The sequence below is a fragment of the Chiloscyllium punctatum genome, chromosome 38, assembly GCF_047496795.1.
Source record: "Chiloscyllium punctatum isolate Juve2018m chromosome 38, sChiPun1.3, whole genome shotgun sequence".
Lineage (NCBI taxonomy): Eukaryota > Metazoa > Chordata > Chondrichthyes > Orectolobiformes > Hemiscylliidae > Chiloscyllium > Chiloscyllium punctatum.
The window spans coordinates 20,580,727-20,598,792 of record NC_092776.1 but is presented as its reverse complement, the minus strand read 5'-3'; the positions used below and the strand labels follow the sequence as shown (position 1 = coordinate 20,598,792).

Genomic DNA, 18,066 nt, shown 5'->3' with positions numbered 1-18,066 from the left:
CAGTTACAAAGGGACTGCAGAACTGGGCTTAGAGGTGGCAAATGGAGTTTAATGCGGAAAAGTATGAGGTGATTCACTTTGGAAGGAGTAACAGGAATGCATAGTACTGGGCTAATGGTATGATGCTTGATAATGTAGATGAGCAGAGATCTGTGTCCAGGTGCACATATCCTTGAAAGTTGCCACCCAGGTTGATAGGGTTGTTAAGGCAGCATATAAATTTAGCTTTTATTGGTAGAAGGATCGAGTTTCGAAACGAGATCATGCTGCAGCTGTATAAAACTCTGGTGCGACCACACTTGGAGTATTGCATACAGTTCTGGTCACTGCATTATAGGAAGAATGTGGAAGCTTTGGAAACGATTCAGAGGAGGTTTACCAGGATGGTGCCTGGTATGAGGCTGTTTTTGTTAGAGAGAAGGTGGTTGAGAGGCAACTTAATTGAGACATAAGATAATCAGAGGGTTAGATAGGTTGGACAGTGAGAGCCTTTTTTCTCGGATGGCGATGGCCAGTACGAAGGGGTACAGCTTTAAATTGAGGGGTGATGCATAGGACGGATATCAGAAGTTTCTTTACTCAAGAGTAGTATGGGCTTGGAACGCACTGCCTGCAACAGTAGACTCGCCAACTTTAAAGGGCATTTAGATGGTCATTAGATAGGTATGTGGACGAGAACGGGATAGTGTAGATTAGATGGGCTTCAGATTGGTTCCATAGTTCGGCGAAACATTGAGGACCAAATGGCCTGTAATGCGCTGTAATGTTCTATGTTCTCCACCTTCTGATGCTGCCTGGCTTGCTGTGTTCTTCCAGCCTTGTGCTTGTCTACACCCCTTAGGTTAACCAGTACAAATTCAGTCATAGTCAGGCCTTCCGGTCCCTAACAGAGACAGATAGAGGGATCCAGCAGGTAGTGGTGAAACAGCCTCAGTCCTTGAACTTGAGCAGAGTTCAGATTCTTGCTCCCTTAGGTGGACGAAAAATGGGACAGTAGGGAGGATGAGCACACTGACCAGAGCTCCATGGCCATGGCTGTATAGGAAAATCGGGGGTGTAGTAGTCTGTGTCATAGACACTTCACTAAAGCCAATAGTCAAGAGCTCCAAAGGCTGTGCTGTCCATCTGGTGCCCACAATCAGTATCTCATCCAGACTACAGATGAACTTGGGCAGCTCCAGTTGTCATGGCCCATATAGATACCAACTATATAGCTAGAAAGAGCAGGAAGGCTCAGAGGCAATGAGCAACTAGGAACAAAATTAAAAATAAGTGAAAAGGTAATAATCTCAGATTAATGTATGAGCCATGGGTTAATTAGCACAGGGTTGACAAGATTAAAAAATAGTAAACATGTGGTTCAAAGATTGGCGTGGGAGAAATGGGTTGAATTCATGAAACATTGACAACAGTGCTGGAGGAGATGGGAGCTCTACAAATGGGTTGGACTCCACCTGAATTGTGCTGGCACATGAGCCCTGGCAATTGCTTTACACTAAATGGGGGGCAGGGGTGCAGAGAGGTGTCAATTGCATAGAAGCTTATGGGAAAAAAGGTGAAGGCCTCAAGTGGGGCTATTCATGTTTCTACAAAAATAAATAGGACAGTATGAAAAGGGTTAGGAATTTAACTTCAGGCAGAGCAGGTAAAACAATGAGAAGGGGGTGATCAATGCAAGACTGGGCTGCTGTACATAAATGCACGTGGTTAGCCCATTCTTCTATAATGTGATGATTGTGTTCTTATGCAACCCACATTATGGAAAAATTGCACTTTAGAAACAGCACTTAAAATTGTTGGCATTGTAATCGCATTACAGCCAACATGTTTTAAATGTGCATGCTGGAGAAACAGCATCCCAAATTCAATGTTACAACGAATTCCTGTTGACAAATCACACATTATAACCAAACAACCTGTATACGAAACTAGGTAAATGATTTTCTGGCATAGATTTAAAGTGGCAGGTACAATGTTGTGAGCATCATAGATGTAATTACAAGGGGTAGGGATTAGGAATGAAAAGTTCAATGACGCATCCTTTGGAAGGACAAGCCAATAGGCAGTGGGAGCTGGCTTACATGGTTAGTAAGAAATTAAATCAAATAGATAGCAAGTGATATAAAGTCAGAAGACAATCTGAATGGGTAGAGTTGAGGAACCACAAAGGAAGATTTTGATGGTATAAGGAGTGTTAAGTTAGACACATGGCCTCCTAACAGTAGTCAGGAGGAGAAACAGAAAAGTAAATCAAAAGATAGAAAATGCATGCAAGAAACATTACAATACTCACTGGGAACTTCAATATGGAGGTGGGGCTGGGAAAAGGTTGGTATTGGATCCAAAGAAAATGAATTTGTGGAATGCTTCAAAACACTATTTTGCAGACAGTTCGAGGTAGAGCTCACAAGGGAACAGACAATTCTGAATGTGATGTGGAATGAGGCAGACTTGACTGGGGCGCTTAACATGAAGGAATCCCAAGGGGGAAGTGACCATAATGTGATAGAATTCACATTGCAGTTTGGAGGGAAGAAGATTGAATCAGATCTAACAGTATTAAAATGGAGTAAAAAGATAATACATAAGACTGAGGAAGGAACTGACCAGAGTTGATGGGAAGGGAGACAAGACAGAGTGGAGCAGCAACTGCAGGAGTTTCTGGGGACAATTCAGAAAGCCCAGCAGAAATTCATCCAAAGAAAAAAAATATACTATGGGGAGGACAAGACAACCATGGCTGACAAGGTCAGGAACAGCATAAAAGCGAAAGCATACAGTGTGGTGAAGATTAGTGGGAAGCCAGCGGATTAGAAAGCTACAAACTTACAACTTTTGGAGGCCCCCCGCCCTCCCATAACTTCTCTGGTAGACCTTTCTACCACCCCATAACTTTTACAGCCTTCTTCCTCCAACCACCTCCCCATCTCCCAGTAGCACTTTGCAAGCCATTTCTTGCAGCCTCCTTCTCCACTCCCACATTGCAACCAGCTCCTCTCCCAAACCTGCTCTGGCTGATGGCCTCGGCTTGGATCCAATGGATAGAATCTCCAGATTTGGCAAGAGGCTCCCCAGCATTCCAACAATCAGAAGCTCATCATTACTTCCATTTTCTATGGGAGGAATTTCCTTCTGACTGGTCACCCTCATGAATTTTCATGGACAATCTGTGGACGTTTGGGGAAGATTCATCCATTGCCTTCATGTATTTTTAGCATCAATAACTAGGTATTTGAAGTGGCCGACAAGTGTCAGACTCGTGATATTTTATTTTACGAAAATTGAGGACGAAACGATAACATTCCAAAAGGACATGTGTTGATGGTGAAAGTTTATTAATATAATTTGACCACTAAATACCCCCTGACAAATAGGTAAAAAAATTTCAAAGCAGAGAATAACTGAAGGATCCAGAAGAGTTTTAACTTTGATGCCCTCCTTTATCTTTGAGATGGGCTGAATTTTATAAATTTATTGTATTTCAAAAAAATAATTGACTTGGAGGACAGTCATTTGGAAGGTGTCTTTCGTTGCACTCAAATGTTTCAAATTAACAATACATTTTTCAGGGATCCAAGATGGCGACAATCTAGGAAGATCATGTTGCAGAGCTCTGCACCACATGGCAAGCAGGACGAAGTCCTCGCCCACCCTACCCAGACCACTGCGATATCCTGGGATTCTGGAAAGGTCATGGAGTCCCAGGAAACTGTCAGAGCAACTTACCTTAGTTTTTCACTGTCCAGGGATGCAGAAGGAGGGAGGCGGCATGTTCAAGGCTGGCCCCACAGACCCCTCACTTTCTTACCAGGTCCTGGTGAAGGGGCTCGATGAAATCCCAAGATGTGGGGTAAGCAGATAGAGTAGCAGCAGCTGGCCCCGATCTCCATCATGTTGCTGAAGCTGGGAGACCCCAGAAAAAGGACAGATGAGGTAGAACACAGTCGCAGTGGTGGAAGCTAATACCGGTCCCTCCAAGTATAGGATCCAGGCCCTGGAGGCGCAGGTTCGTAATTTGCTTGACCAGGTTGACGACCTTGACAACAGGGACTGGCGAACAAAAAATATTCAGATCGTTGGTCTGCCGGAGGGTAAGGAAGGTGAGCAGCCGGTAGAATTTGAGGACTGGTTTCCAGAATTCCTTAACTTGGAGTGAGGGGCTTGAAGATTGATGATTAAGGTGGGTCACTGTGTGAAGGTCAGGTCTGGACCAGACCAGACCAATATCCTCGCCCTCTCGATGCAGTTTCATCAACATAGAAATGAGAGAATCGTGGAAGCTTTCAGAATCCAGGGGAAGGATCCAAAGGCTCTAGTTTGAGGGCTCTAAGATCATGTTCTTCCAGGACTTCTCAGTGGCAGTGATCCAGAAAAGAAAATCCTATCAAGGCATTAACAGAAGACTTAGGGAACTCAGGATGAAGTACAGAGGTATTAAACAATGTTTCAAACCACCTTAGATGGATTTGTACACCTCTTTGACAAGTTGGAGAAGGCAGGAGACTGGACAAATTAACTTGATCTGAACAATTTAGTGCATACAAATAGTAGTGTTATTTGGGTATGTCGGTTTTTCTTTTGAAAAGAGAAATTCCGGTTAGGGCTTTCTTTTCTAAAAGAAATAACAATCCGGTCTAAACTATGTTTGGGGACAGTTGGGATGTGTACTTTCAATTTCTAAGTTATACCAAAGGATGGGTGGGGTACTTACCCTTTTTCAAAATTTTTTTGTTCACATTAATACTTCATGGTGTATTTTCTTTTTCTGCTTGTGTTTACAGTGCAACTCTAGATAGGAGAGGGAAAATGGTCGGGATGGCTAGATGCCTACTTACGGGCAGTTTATGCCGGGTTCAGATAATTAAATGCCCAAGCTCCAGTATTGGCAGCGGAATAGGAAGTTTGCTTCTGGGATGTATAGATGCCTCCTTTGGGCAGGTGAGTTCCCCTATTCAGCAGCATTGGCACTTCATATGTTGGTTCTGTTTTGGTTTTTGTAGTATATAATCTTTGATTGATAGCTTTGTAGGTTTGTTGATTGCAGTAGATTTAGTTTTTAATGTTCGATGGATCTTGCGACACTCTGGCTCAACAATTTGTAATTAGAAGTCCTCCTCTTTGGAATCTAAATGTCACTGCACAAGATTATGGCTAATGACTTGATTATTATGGTGTACCTAGAAAATCAAGGAGTCACTCACCAATTAGGAGGAAGATGGTACTCGAGAGTCTTAGAAAGGAAAAGGTGGATATTGCTTTATTACAGGAGACACACTTGGATGTTAGGGAGCATGTGAAACTACAGTAGAATGGCTTTGAGCAGGTTTACTTTTCATACCAGAAGTAGGGGGTGGATTCGGATTTCAGTTACTAGAGTATGTTAAAGACACACGCGAGGTTTGTAATCCTCAAAGCCCTGATAAACAGGAAAGTATATGGTGTTTTAAAATGTTTACTGGCCTCCAGCCCATCCCTCAAATTTCTGGCAAATGCATTCTCTAAAATGATCAGTCTCGAGTCCTAGCACATAAGAGAGAGATTTTAATTGTCTTATGGATCCCACGGTAGATAGGCTGCCCAAAGCACCCCCACCCCACAATACCATCTGTACAAACTAAACAATTAATGGATCTGTGCGGGGAGTTAGGGTTGGAGGATGTCTGGAGGAGTCTCTGCCCTAAGGCAGGAATTTTAAGTTTTTTCCAACCCACACAGATGCCACACGAGGATTGACTTTTTTTTCTAATCCCCGTGGCAACTCTAGTAATATTACCATCTCCAATCATGATTCAGTGTACCTGTTGGTTCAGGTTAAGGACGCTATAGTGGGCCTGAGGCACTGGCGAATAGATCCCTTTATCCTTAAGGGTAATAAGTTTATGGAGTACTTCTAAGGAATTTAGGGCATTCTAGACATTGACTCAGGTTCAGTTGGTAGCCCATGCATCCTTTGGGAAACTGCCAAAGCTTATGCCAGGGAGGAACTGCCAGTAGGAAGTGGCAGAAGGGCAAGCAGCAACATCTCCTTGAAGCACAGCGCTCATTGGCCAAGCTACAGGATTACAGTGCTGCATTTAATTCAGTGCTCACACAGACAGCAAAGAAGGAACTTGCTTTCGCAATACAAAAGGTTATATGAGCATGGTGACAAGCTGGGCAAGTACCTAGCATATCTCGCTAAGAAAAGGAGTGCCCTCAATCCATTACATGGATTAGGGAAGGGTCTAAAAACCTAACATGATTCCAAAAGACTAGTGTTCAGATTTTACTCTGAATTATATCAATTTGAGGGTTGCAAGGAGCGGTGGGCCAAAATGGAGTCCTTTTGAGGATCTGGTGCTCCCAGGTGTGATCCCTGAACTAAAGTCTTTTCTTAATGCCTCTTATCAGACCAAGAGGTGCAGGAGGCTGTGGAGCAGCTTCAGAGTGGAAAGACGCCCAGTCCTGATGGACTTCCCAGCAAGTTTTATAGACAATAGGTGCAGGAGTAGGCCATTCTGCCCTTTGAGCCTGCACCACCATTCAATATGATCATGGCTGATCATCCTTAATCAGTATCCTGTTCCTAGCTTATCTCCATAACCCTTGATTCCACTATCCCAGAGAGCTCTATCCAACTCTTTCTTCAATGAATCTAGAGACTGGGCCTCCACTGCCCTCTGGCACAGAGCATTCCACACAGCCACCACTCTCTGGGTGAAGTCTCTCCTCATCTCTGTCCTAAAATGGTCTACCCAGTATCTTTAAGCTGTCGCCTCTGGTGCGGAACTCATCCATCAGCGGCAGCATGTTTCCTGCCTCCAGAGTGTCCAATCCTTTAATAATCTTATATGTCTCAAATCAGATCCCCTCAGTCTTCTAAACTCAAGGGTATACAAACCCAGTCGCTCTAGTCTTTCAGCAGAAGGTAGTCCCGCCATTCCAGGAATTGACCTCGTGAACCTACGCTGTACTCCCTCAATAGCCAGAATGTCTTTCTCAAATTTGGAGACCAGAACTGCACACAGTACTCCAGGTGTGGTCTCACCAGGGCCCTGTACAGCTGCAGAAGAACCTCTTCGCTTCTATACTCAATTCCTCTTGTTATGAAGGCCAGCATGCTATTAGCCTTCTTCACTACCTGCTGTACCTGCATGCTTACCTTCATTGACTGGTGGACAAGAACACCCAGATCTCTGCCCCTTTACCTAAATTGATTTCATTTAGGTAATAAGGAATTTATAAACATATGCTCAACATATTCAATGACTTGTACAGTCATGATAGTCTCCTGCCATCTGAGAGGTGCCAATATTTGGCTTATTCTTAAAAAAGGTCCCGGAGGACCGTACTTCCTACAGGCCCATTTCATTCTTAAATGTGGACTTTAAAATACTCCCTAGGTCTCCAGCCTTAATGCAAGAGTCTGTTACCTTCTATTGTTAAAGCAGATCAGATGGGTTTCAAAAAGGGCTGCAGATCCTCCAAATGTTAGGAGGCTGCTTAATGTAATTCAAGCATGCCAACAGTTAATACAGGGATTGATAATTTCTCGAGATACAGAGAAGGCATTTGACAGAATCAGTGGCCCTACTTTTTTTATACTCTGAAGCGGTTTGGCTTGGATAAAGCCTTTATAAGATGGGTAAACGTTCTCGACAGTCTCCCTCTCACTGCGGTCATCACCAATGGGGTGCAATCAAGCAATTTTAATATTTTTAGGGGCAGCTGGCAGGGCTGTCTACTTTCTCCACTGCTTTTTACATTGGTGATTGAACCGTTGGCGGAGGCCATTCGTAGTGATCCCAATATTGCGACTCCAGAAGTAGGATCAAAATTACATAAGATTCATTGTATGCTGACAATGTCCCTTTCCTTTTTTTTAAAAAAATCTAATCCAGCAGTTTTGGTGCCTCACCTGATACAATACATCAGCTCATGTGGCACCTTTTCAGGGGCCAAGACTAATCTGACAAAATCAGAGGCTATGCCTATGGATGGTCTTATAAAGGTGCTAGGTCTTGAGGGAGAATCCCGATTCCCATTTAAGTGGTCACAGGGAGGTTTACGTATTTGGGCATATTCATTACTCCAGTTCTTGATTAGTTGTTTAAAGCTAATTTTGTTCAATTATTCAACAAAATCAAACAAGACCTTCAAAAGATGGGAGGCTTCCGGTCTCATGCCTCAAATCCTCAATGCCTAGTGCTATTTCCCATACCCTACAGTCAAACTCATCTGAGGGGTCGCCCCAATTGATGATATCAAGTGTTGATAGAAACTTGGTCTCATGGTTAGGTCAGATAATGCTTAAAATTAATATTCGCCCCATTTGTTGTACCCTATACAGATGCTCCGATTTGATAATCGGACAACCAGGAGACTGAACAGCTGGTTCAGCTCTTATTTGGCATTGTAAGGGGGCCCTTATTAAAATTAGCTAAACTGCAATTGCCTCAGACTGGGAGGAGCAAATTTCCTGGACATTAACTATCAACTGAGCTCACTTTTATCTTAGGGGAGTGATGGGGTTGTGGGGACTGTCTTTCAATATGACTTGATATTGAAACCTCAGGCAAGGTGCCCCCTTACAAGCTTGTTGTTTTTGGACAAAATGAGGACAGTTAAGGATAATTGACATCATCCAATAGTTATGAATACTGTTAAAGCATGGAGGGCAATTTGACAGAGGGAAGGCAATATTGGCAAAACATCTCTTACACCATAGTGGGTATGCCAGGTTTTCAAACACTGGGCAGCTAGGGGTATGTCTTGCATGGGTGGTTTATTTGAAGGAGACACATTGAGTTCCTTTGATCAGTTAGCACAAATAAGAGCTGTCTAGCAGGGTCCTCTTTTCTCCAACTTGGAAGGAAGATTACACTTTCATCTGATCCCTACAAATCTGACAGAGGAGGGTGCTCAGTACTAAAAGTACACTTTGTCAATACTTGATATCATTAATTGGGGCGGCCCCTCAGATGAGTTTGACTGCAGGGTGTAGGAAAGAGCACTAGGCATTGAGGATTTGAGAGGCATGGGAAGATATTTAGGAACTCAAGATAGGGATCAATTTGCAATAGGACCCATGCTTTTCAGTTAAAGATTCTCCACAGGGTCCACTTGGCTCTGGATCATTTGTCAAAATTTAAAGAAAGGGTATCTTCAATATGTCCCAAGTATAAAGTTGGTACAGACACTCAAGCATACTGTAACGATGTGGTGGGTGCAATGGAGGGAATTTTGGGCATAAGGGAGGAGAAGGACCTGATCTCTCTCCTTAGCCTGCCCAGTGTGTTCCCTGTAGATGTGCATAAGAAAGAAATCTTTTCAACATCCTCACTTTCTGCACAAGAATGTCTTATTAGTTTGGGTATCCTAAAATTCCCTGGACCTGTTCGGTTGGCGGACGACAGTTATGGAGCACATCCCTTTGGATTTTCTTACAAGCATGGTACACCACAAAACAGAATTTCTAAGACATGGCAGCCCTTTTTAGAATACTTGGGACACATTTCTCTGCCACACGAATAAGGGCTTTTACACAGCTGGGACGAGTGTGCTTTTTAAGTCTAACATTCAGAAGAGAACTGCAAACGTACAAATGGTTGAAAATTAATGCTCTTGGTATTTGACGATTAGTGTTTTGTTTGGCTGAGCTGTATTATTATTATATAAATTTGTTATTTAAGTTTAGTTAGTTGGGTTTTAATTTCATATATTTATACATGAGGGCGGTTTGGGTTTTACATTTGTGTTTTTTGTATTGTTTTGAAGTATATTGTTTTGTATTTGTTGTAATACTTGAAAAATCTATTTTTCAATAAAAATATATTTTAAAACACACATTTTTCAAATCTAATAACTTTAGGTAAAAGGGCAGCCAATGTTGGCACTAAACCTCAGACAGTAATTGTGAGAATGTAAGGAATGTAATGCTGCAGAGGGTTGTGGAGACCAAGTCATTGGGTGTATTTAAGACAGAGATAAACCCTCTATTACTAAGGCAATGAAATGTTAGAGAGAAGGCAGCAGAATGGGTTGAGAAACATATCAGCCATGATCAAATGGTGCAGAAGAGTAAATAGACTGAATGGCCCAATTCTGCTCCCATACCTTATGGTCTTAAATTGGTACAGGATTACAGGCCATGATTAAAATTCCTTTTCAAGGTTAATCTGATGATGGTTGAGAATGCAATGTTAACCAAGAGGGCTCCCTGCACTCTGAATAGCACCAGTAGACCCTTAATCTCGATTTAGAGGAATGAGGCTCAGCACACCAATACATCTAAGAAGGACCACATGCCTGAGAATTTATTAATTGCCAGCATGACATTTGAAACATAATCCTAGATTACAACCAAATTGCACTTTGAATCCATCGTTTCAAGTGGTGAAAATATTAAAAAGATCTGAACATGGCATCTTTGTGCATAATATACATATGGATTTTTGCAAGGCTTTTGACAGTGACAAATAGAAGGTTGATCTGTAATGATGAAAGCAACATTCTGGTAAACCTTCTCTGCACTCTCTTGAAAGCATCCACATCCTTCTGGTAGTGTGGAGACTAGAGCTGCACACAATATTCCAAATGTGGCTTAACAAAAGTTCTATACAGATGTAACGTAACTTGCTGATGTTTGTATTCATTGCCCTGGCCAATGAAGGCAAGTGTGCTGTATGCTTCCTTGACCATCTTGTGGAACTGTACACCTAGATGTCTGTGTCATTGCTGAGGGTTCTGCCATTAATTGTGTAACTTACACTTTAAATTTAATGTTCCAAAATGCATCACCACATTTGGCCAGATCAAATTCCATCTGCCATTTCTCTGCACGTCTGGGCAATCTATTCGGCTGTAACCTTTTACAATCCTCTTCAATATTTTGCATTGTATACAACAGCAGTAGAGTTGCAGGGTGTGTCTTAGTCTTCGACCTATCATGTTACCTGCCATTAAAACACTGCTCTGATAAGTAATGTAGGATTTAATGCATCTCATTCACATATGTACCCTAATCTCAAAAAGTAGTTTTTTTCTAAAATTGCAGTTTTAAGCTGTGCAGTCTCTCTCCCTCAAACAATGTTGATTTTTAATCTGAAGATAATGCATTATTTCATAGTTTGGAATGATCCCCCTCAAAAATATGTAATTAAAATTACCATTTCGTATGAATGAAAATGTCAGTTTAAACAGGAATTTTTTAGGGGCAGAAACAGGATCACATTTCTAATATCGTAACAGCCAAGTCCAGTCCAAAGTCCAAAAGCAGTAAGCAAGGCAGCAATAATTTGGTATCATTACTTAAAATTAGTTCAAAAGAATAAGCCAAACAATCCTGTTTCCAGGCAAGTGCTCAAGAACTTTCATACAATAATCAAGAATGATCTTTTGAAGAACATTCCCTCCTAGACTGATAGATGACATTTGTTTGCTTATTCACAGATGATGCTTGGATCATTGTCCTTCATTACCAAACAGAGATTTTCTAAAATATGGACACATCTTGATTCTAAAAGGTTTCTATAAACATTTCTCCATTAGTCAGCCACAACAAAGAAAAGCCCACAAGAATTTTATAAGCTGATCCATAACTTGACAAATAACAATAAAGCCAAATTTTCCAAGAGTGTACCCAATTCGGCAATGAAAAGGAATTGGAGCAACTGCAGTTAAGCTACAAATTGGGGGCAAAAACAAACAATTCTTGAAGCTAATTGCACATCATACTCACCAAGGATCAGTTGTTTACATTGATTTCAACCACCAAAACGAACAGCAATTTCAGTTTTTTTGAGAAAGTTTAAGCAGAATCAACTGCACTGAGTTTACAGCAACAGCCTACATGTCGAAGCTAGTTATTAGTGAGTGAAGCTAGTTTTCCTACAAATAAATTTTCTAATTCAAATTATTAAATGCTTGAAACATCACTGCTTTATTCAATGTTACTCCCCAAAAAAATGTTATGAAAGTGTAGAAGTGTACTGTACCTTTAAGAAAAAGTTAAAAGCTAGCAGAACTACTTGACAGCACCAAGTGCTCTGAGAATAAGGTAACAATGTAACATTTGGTCACCCAACTAGATAACATTCAAATTCTGCCAGTTTAAAATATACCCCAAAAAACCAAACTCCAATCAAGTTTGAATTTAGTATATGGACGATATTAAAAGTTATGACACAATCCAATGCTTTAGGGGTATAAGACTGGGAAAACTTGTACAGACTGTACATCAGCTGCTCAAGCTACCAGCTTATACAGATTGCGCGAAACAAAAATCTCTTTAAAAAAGTACAGTTATCTATCAACAACCTCCGAAGAGAAATCCTATGAAGAAAATCTCCAGAGGAAGATACAAGGAGAATATTCAACAGCTGCCTGGTTTCCAAATTTGAGTTTTTGGTAAAGCTTTGTCAGGGGGTTTTATCGGACCAGTATTATAGAAGGGAAAATAAAAGATAGGAGAGAGGGAGGAGTTCTATTTAGTTGTTAGTTATTCTTATACTTTAAGTAGTCATTAATTTTACTTGGCCTCAAATTTTCAGAGATTACTGCATTGGATAAATCTTGTGTTGCTGGTTAAACAAAGGTTAATAGAGGGCATTTACCCCATGTCGTAACAAAAGTGCTTTAAATTCTCATGGCTAAATCTTGTGCTTATGAACCCAGGTTTGTATGAACCTAAGTAGTGTTAAAATGTCTTTACATTGGAAATAGAATGAACACTAATGTACCAGTTTAAATGGCTGTTTAAATTTACTATGCTAAATGGGTTACACTCCTCTACCAACCATACTTAATGTACTAAACAATTGAGCATATACCATCAGTACTAACACACTGGCAATGGTCCTGGTCCAAAAACATGGCAGTCCATCCAAATATTCTAATGGCCAATTACTGGAGCAGCTTGGATTGGAGTTGTGTATTGGTACCACCTGGAATTTGACAGAACCCATGGAATTGCCTGTCAAATCTTTGTGAATTTTTCTAAATCTGACTTTTCAAGATACCCCCTACTGCTTTCATGGTTTCTTTTGTTCAGATTTAAAACCCTAGTTTTACAATCAACTCACATTCAAACTTAAAATTACATGATTAGTATAGGTAATTTCAAAGGCTCCTTGACAGCAAAATTAGCCTTTTCTCACTAAAATACAGAATCTAACAGCACAATCACTAGTTCATTATTCAATATACTTCTCAGAAAGCCATCTTGTAAAACTCCAGGAATGCATCCCCCACAGCATTTGGCACAAATTAATTTACCTTAACTATGTGAATTGAAGTCGCCCATTATTGTATAGCCACATTACATGCAATTCTAATTTCCTGAGTTATACTATGCCCAATATTACCACTACCATTTGATGACCTATATATAAAAAAAAACACACCAATGTTTACTATCCCTTACTGCACCTCACCTGCACCCAGATTAATTCTGCATCTTAATCTTTTGATTGAAGATCTTTTCACTAATTGTTTAAGGTATCCCATCTACTTTTCCTTTTTTACCTATCCTTCCTAAATGACAAGTACCCTTGGAAATCCCAATCTTGGTCATCCTTTAGTCTCTGGTCTAATGGCAATTAACGCAAATCTAATTTACCTCAGTTTATGTCTTCAAACCAAAGGTACACAAAATTTGACAGTCATACATCGAATATGTGGAAAGAGACTTTCCCCTTAATAATGAAATCAATAAGCAAAGGGTGTAATTTTAAAGGCGGTTTAAAGGGGATATAAGGAATAATCTTTTCATCCAGAGGGTGGTGGGTAACTGGAACTCTGCCTGATAGGATGCAACCATTACAACATTTAAGTACTTAGATGAATACTTGAAATGTCAAAGCACTGAAGGTTACAAGCCAACTGCTGGATAATGGGATTAAGATAGATTGGTACTTGTCGACTAGTATGGACATAAAAGAACCAAAGGCTTCATTTCATGCTGAGAAATGCAATGATTCTCACCTTGTTGCAAATATCATTTACAGTGCTTTAATGTTGTTCTGCATTTGGATCCTATTTAATGCTTGGCTTTGTTTTGTTTTGTATGTGAAATTAGGTGGGCAACCTCCTTCCTGTAACCAGTTTTACTTACCTTCAATCTAAATTCCTTAAAGATTTCCAATCTAGTTTAAAACCTCCAGACAATTACAAATCTCCACATGGGAGATTAGTCCCAGTCTTGGGAGTAACTTGCATTCAATTTCATTTCTTAAATCTGTGGTTCATCCATATACCAGATTGCAAGAGCAACATAGTAACATACACAAGTAATAAGACTGACAATGTTTTTACAATCAGATCCATGTAATTCCTTTTAGCCAGGGCATTGGATGTTAATTACTGCTCTGTCTATTCTGATTAATTTGGTAGAATTCAAGGAAAATGTAAGCCAAATCCGGTCCTTCAAGATAAGCAAATTATCGTTAGCACACTAGCACTTATGGACCACCACCAAGTGCAGCCTGAGGAGCTTTATCTGCCACTCATTAATTGCAAAACAGTTAACCAGTTGACTATTTACAGATTTACACAACTATAGTTCTACTGCTACTTGACTTACTCCCATAGCAGCAAATACAATGGCAAAATTCTCTGCACTATAGTCCATGACATCTTTGGATTTTTGAACCAGTCCAGCTTGACGGCAAATCTGGGCAGCAATCTAGAAAGCAATTCACATGTTAGAAACTTTATGTTGAAAAGGCAACATCCATGCATACTTTGCCCTTTTTTTATGTTTAGTAAATATGAAATTCACAGCCATTTTCATCTTTCTACTTTTGTTCTTCGAATCAATGTGAAAGATTTTTCTGTGAAAGCTTTTCTGCCAGTAAAAACAAAAGTTTTTGTAATTCTAAAACAAAGTTTTTATATTTCAGAAATTGCTAACTTTTAGTCATAATCAGAGCCAGCACAAAAAGATGCAAGTACATGAAACAAAACAGTAGCCTTTCTAACTTACCTGAGGTGCTTTGTTTGAGAGGTCAGGAAAAACAATTTGCTAGCAGTTAATATTCTGCAGGGCAGAGTTAAAGCCTATTATTAGAATAGGACATTAAAAAAACCTTGAATTTATTCTTGTGTTGGGAACCTTCTTAAACTAGAGTTCAGATTATTTTTGGAGTTGTCTCATTAGCTATAATCTATAAATCACAAAATGAGTTTAAATCAGACTCAAATAAAATTAGTTAAAGATTTCAAACTGAAAATCTTGTTAAAATTCTTAGTTTCCGATGCATTTGTTATCCCCATCCCATATGAGCATACCATCCTCAGACAATGCCCACATTTCCATTTTCCAGATCAGTGGGCACATCCTTGCTTAGTTTCACTATTAACCAATTGATCAACGCTAAAGGTTAGAACAACCTCTGTTATCCGAACAAGACAGGCAGTGAGCATTTTGTTTGGAAACCTGATAACACTTATGGGACCTGGAGATCCTGTTCAGATAATCTGAAATTTGGATAACTGACATTCAGATAACAGAGGTTGTGCTGCACATCCATAAAAAGATTTTTCTTTCCCTTACCTTGGAGAAAGCTCCTCTATCCCCAATACCAGAGATCCATCATCGCTCCCCTCCTTTTACATGGGGGTCAATTTCTTCATGTTGTCTACATCTAACGCATAACTCTCACTGCAGTTTAATTGCTCAATGATGTTAAATAATTTTCCTAATATGTAGTCTTTATCATATTACTTTATTGGCAAGTAATACTTTCAGATAAGTGTTGCCTAAAGACTTTAGTACTTTTCCTCCAGTTATTAATTCACACTATATTCCGTAGTCGCTACCTGACCTCAGGTACGTAGTTCATATGACTACTCGCCTAGAAGATGGTCAGCAGGCTTCAGTCACAGCAACGAAGGAGGGAGATTACAGCTTAAGCCTCCAGATTTTTAAATCTTTGCTGACTCTATGGGAACCTCAGCTGAACTTTTAGTTCTGTGTAATCCAAATCCCTGAGGCTAACTAGAAAATCGCAACAGCTATACTAGTTGTGGTCAGCTAGTGCCACAGACAAACTTCGTTTCATATTGGACAGACTTGTCACGATTGAAAATTTACAGGTTTTTATACCAGAATTATTAGCATTCTTACATACAAAAATCAGAAATAATGAAGAAAACGGTTAACAGCAGTTAAATAATGAGCAACTACATTGCAATAAAATATTCTGTATCAACCAAACACTAACTATAAAATAACAGTGGTCCATTTAACGTTTACAAACCTCATTATGGGGCAAGCCTGCTGCTGAAAATATAGGAATCTTCTGTCCCCTAGCAATACTGTTCATACCATCTATTGCTGAGATTCCAGTTTGGATCATTTCTTCAGGGTATACACGACATTGTGGATTTATAGGTTGACCTAAAATTCAAGCATTGACTATTAAAAAAAAGTATATCAAAAGTAACATTATTTCACTGAAACAACTTGCATTAAATGGCACCTCTAGTGTACTAAACCATTACAATGAGTTTCACAAGAACGCCAAACAATTTTTTAAAGCCAACTTTTAGGAAGCAACAGAGTAGATGACCTTCCAGGAAAAGAGGGGAGCTGGGAAATTTAGAAAAGGGATTAACAGCCACCAATGGCGAAGTAGTTGGAGCATTTTACATGCAAAAGGGGCTAGAATTGGAGGTGAGCCAGTAACTTCAAGGCTGAAAGAGGTTCGAGGGGGAGGGGTGAAGACATGATCAAGTTGGGAAAAATAAACTTGATAATTTTAAAGCTGCAGCAATTACACACTAGAAGACATGTGGGTCATTGAGAATAGGGATGACAGGTGAACAGGACTGAGTTGGGCACAGGTGGCAGAATTGGCAAAAATCCATACAAATATATGTTATCCTCGATACACAAATCTTATTTTCTGCAAAAACCCTTGATATGGCTTTTTGATTACTCCCTTCTGGAAATCTAAGTATCATACATTCACTGTTTCCCTTTGTCCACAGCATATTATCTTTTCAAAGCATTACAATATATTGGATAAACACCATATCCTTTTCATGAAACCACACTGCCTCTTCCTGATTTGTTCCAACTTATTTGTCACATTGTCTTAATAAATATCCTCTAACATTTTTCCTATGACAGATGTTAAGCTAACTGGCTCAGTTTCCTCTGTTGTCTTCCACCCAGTGGAATTGCCCAGTGTCCAGGAATGCACAGGATGGGTGGATTAGCCATTGGAAATGCAGGGTTACAGGGTAGGGTGCGCTACAGATGGTCGATGTGGACTCAATGGGCCAAGTGGCCTGCTTCCACAGAGTAGGGATTCTAGGATTCCTCCCTTGCATTTCCTGATTTCTGGGGTGTTACATCTGTCTTCACGACAGAGGACAATTGCAAATACCTGTAGAGTTCATCTTCCATCTTATTTACCATTAATTTCCCAGACTCCTTTTCAATAGGGCCACTGAACTCAACCTTTTTGAAAAGTTCAGTGGCTATATCTGTAATATTTTGTTACTTTCACCTCAAATTCTCAAAATTATCTTTGGTCTGCCACCATTTCGAAAACAATGTATCTTGAAATATCCCCTTAAAAAGTTCATTTTATTGAACCATGGTTTCATACCTCAACTGCCCTTATTGAAATTTAAAACACTGTTCTTGGACCTACTCCGCTCTCCATTAAACAGTGGAGAAACTGAATCAGTGAACTGCAACTACTTAAGTATACCTTCATTACAACAGTCATAAATTAATCCCATTTCATTCCCATCTCAGTTTAGTGCAAACGTGGTGTAAGATGCTTTAGAAAACAACCCCAAAAGGATTCTATGAACTCAGAGGCTACCTTTACATATTTGATTTTTTCTGGATTAAATGCCTACAATTATTACCAAAACCTTCTAACAAGCTATGATATTTTTCCTTTGTTTCATTCATCATAATTATGGTAGCAAGCCCTGTATACCACTCCTATAAATCAAATTGTTGCCTTTATCATTTTTATCTCTACCCAAAACATTTTCATATTCTGGCTGGGTCATTTCTCTTATTCTAGTAAGAATTAAAGAGTTCCCCTAATTTACCTTCTAGCC

General features: G+C 39.9%; 1 protein-coding gene across 1 annotated transcript in view; it reads right to left on the bottom strand.

Annotated features, from left to right (window-relative positions):
• The window catches only part of atp6v1ba (ATPase, H+ transporting, lysosomal, V1 subunit B, member a), an 81,009-nt gene that overhangs the window by 26,947 nt on the left and 35,996 nt on the right, over positions 1 to 18,066 (bottom strand). The window contains 2 exon segments of the mRNA XM_072557341.1: positions 14,561 to 14,662; positions 16,239 to 16,378. Coding sequence (XP_072413442.1) covers positions 14,561 to 14,662; positions 16,239 to 16,378 — 242 coding nt within the window.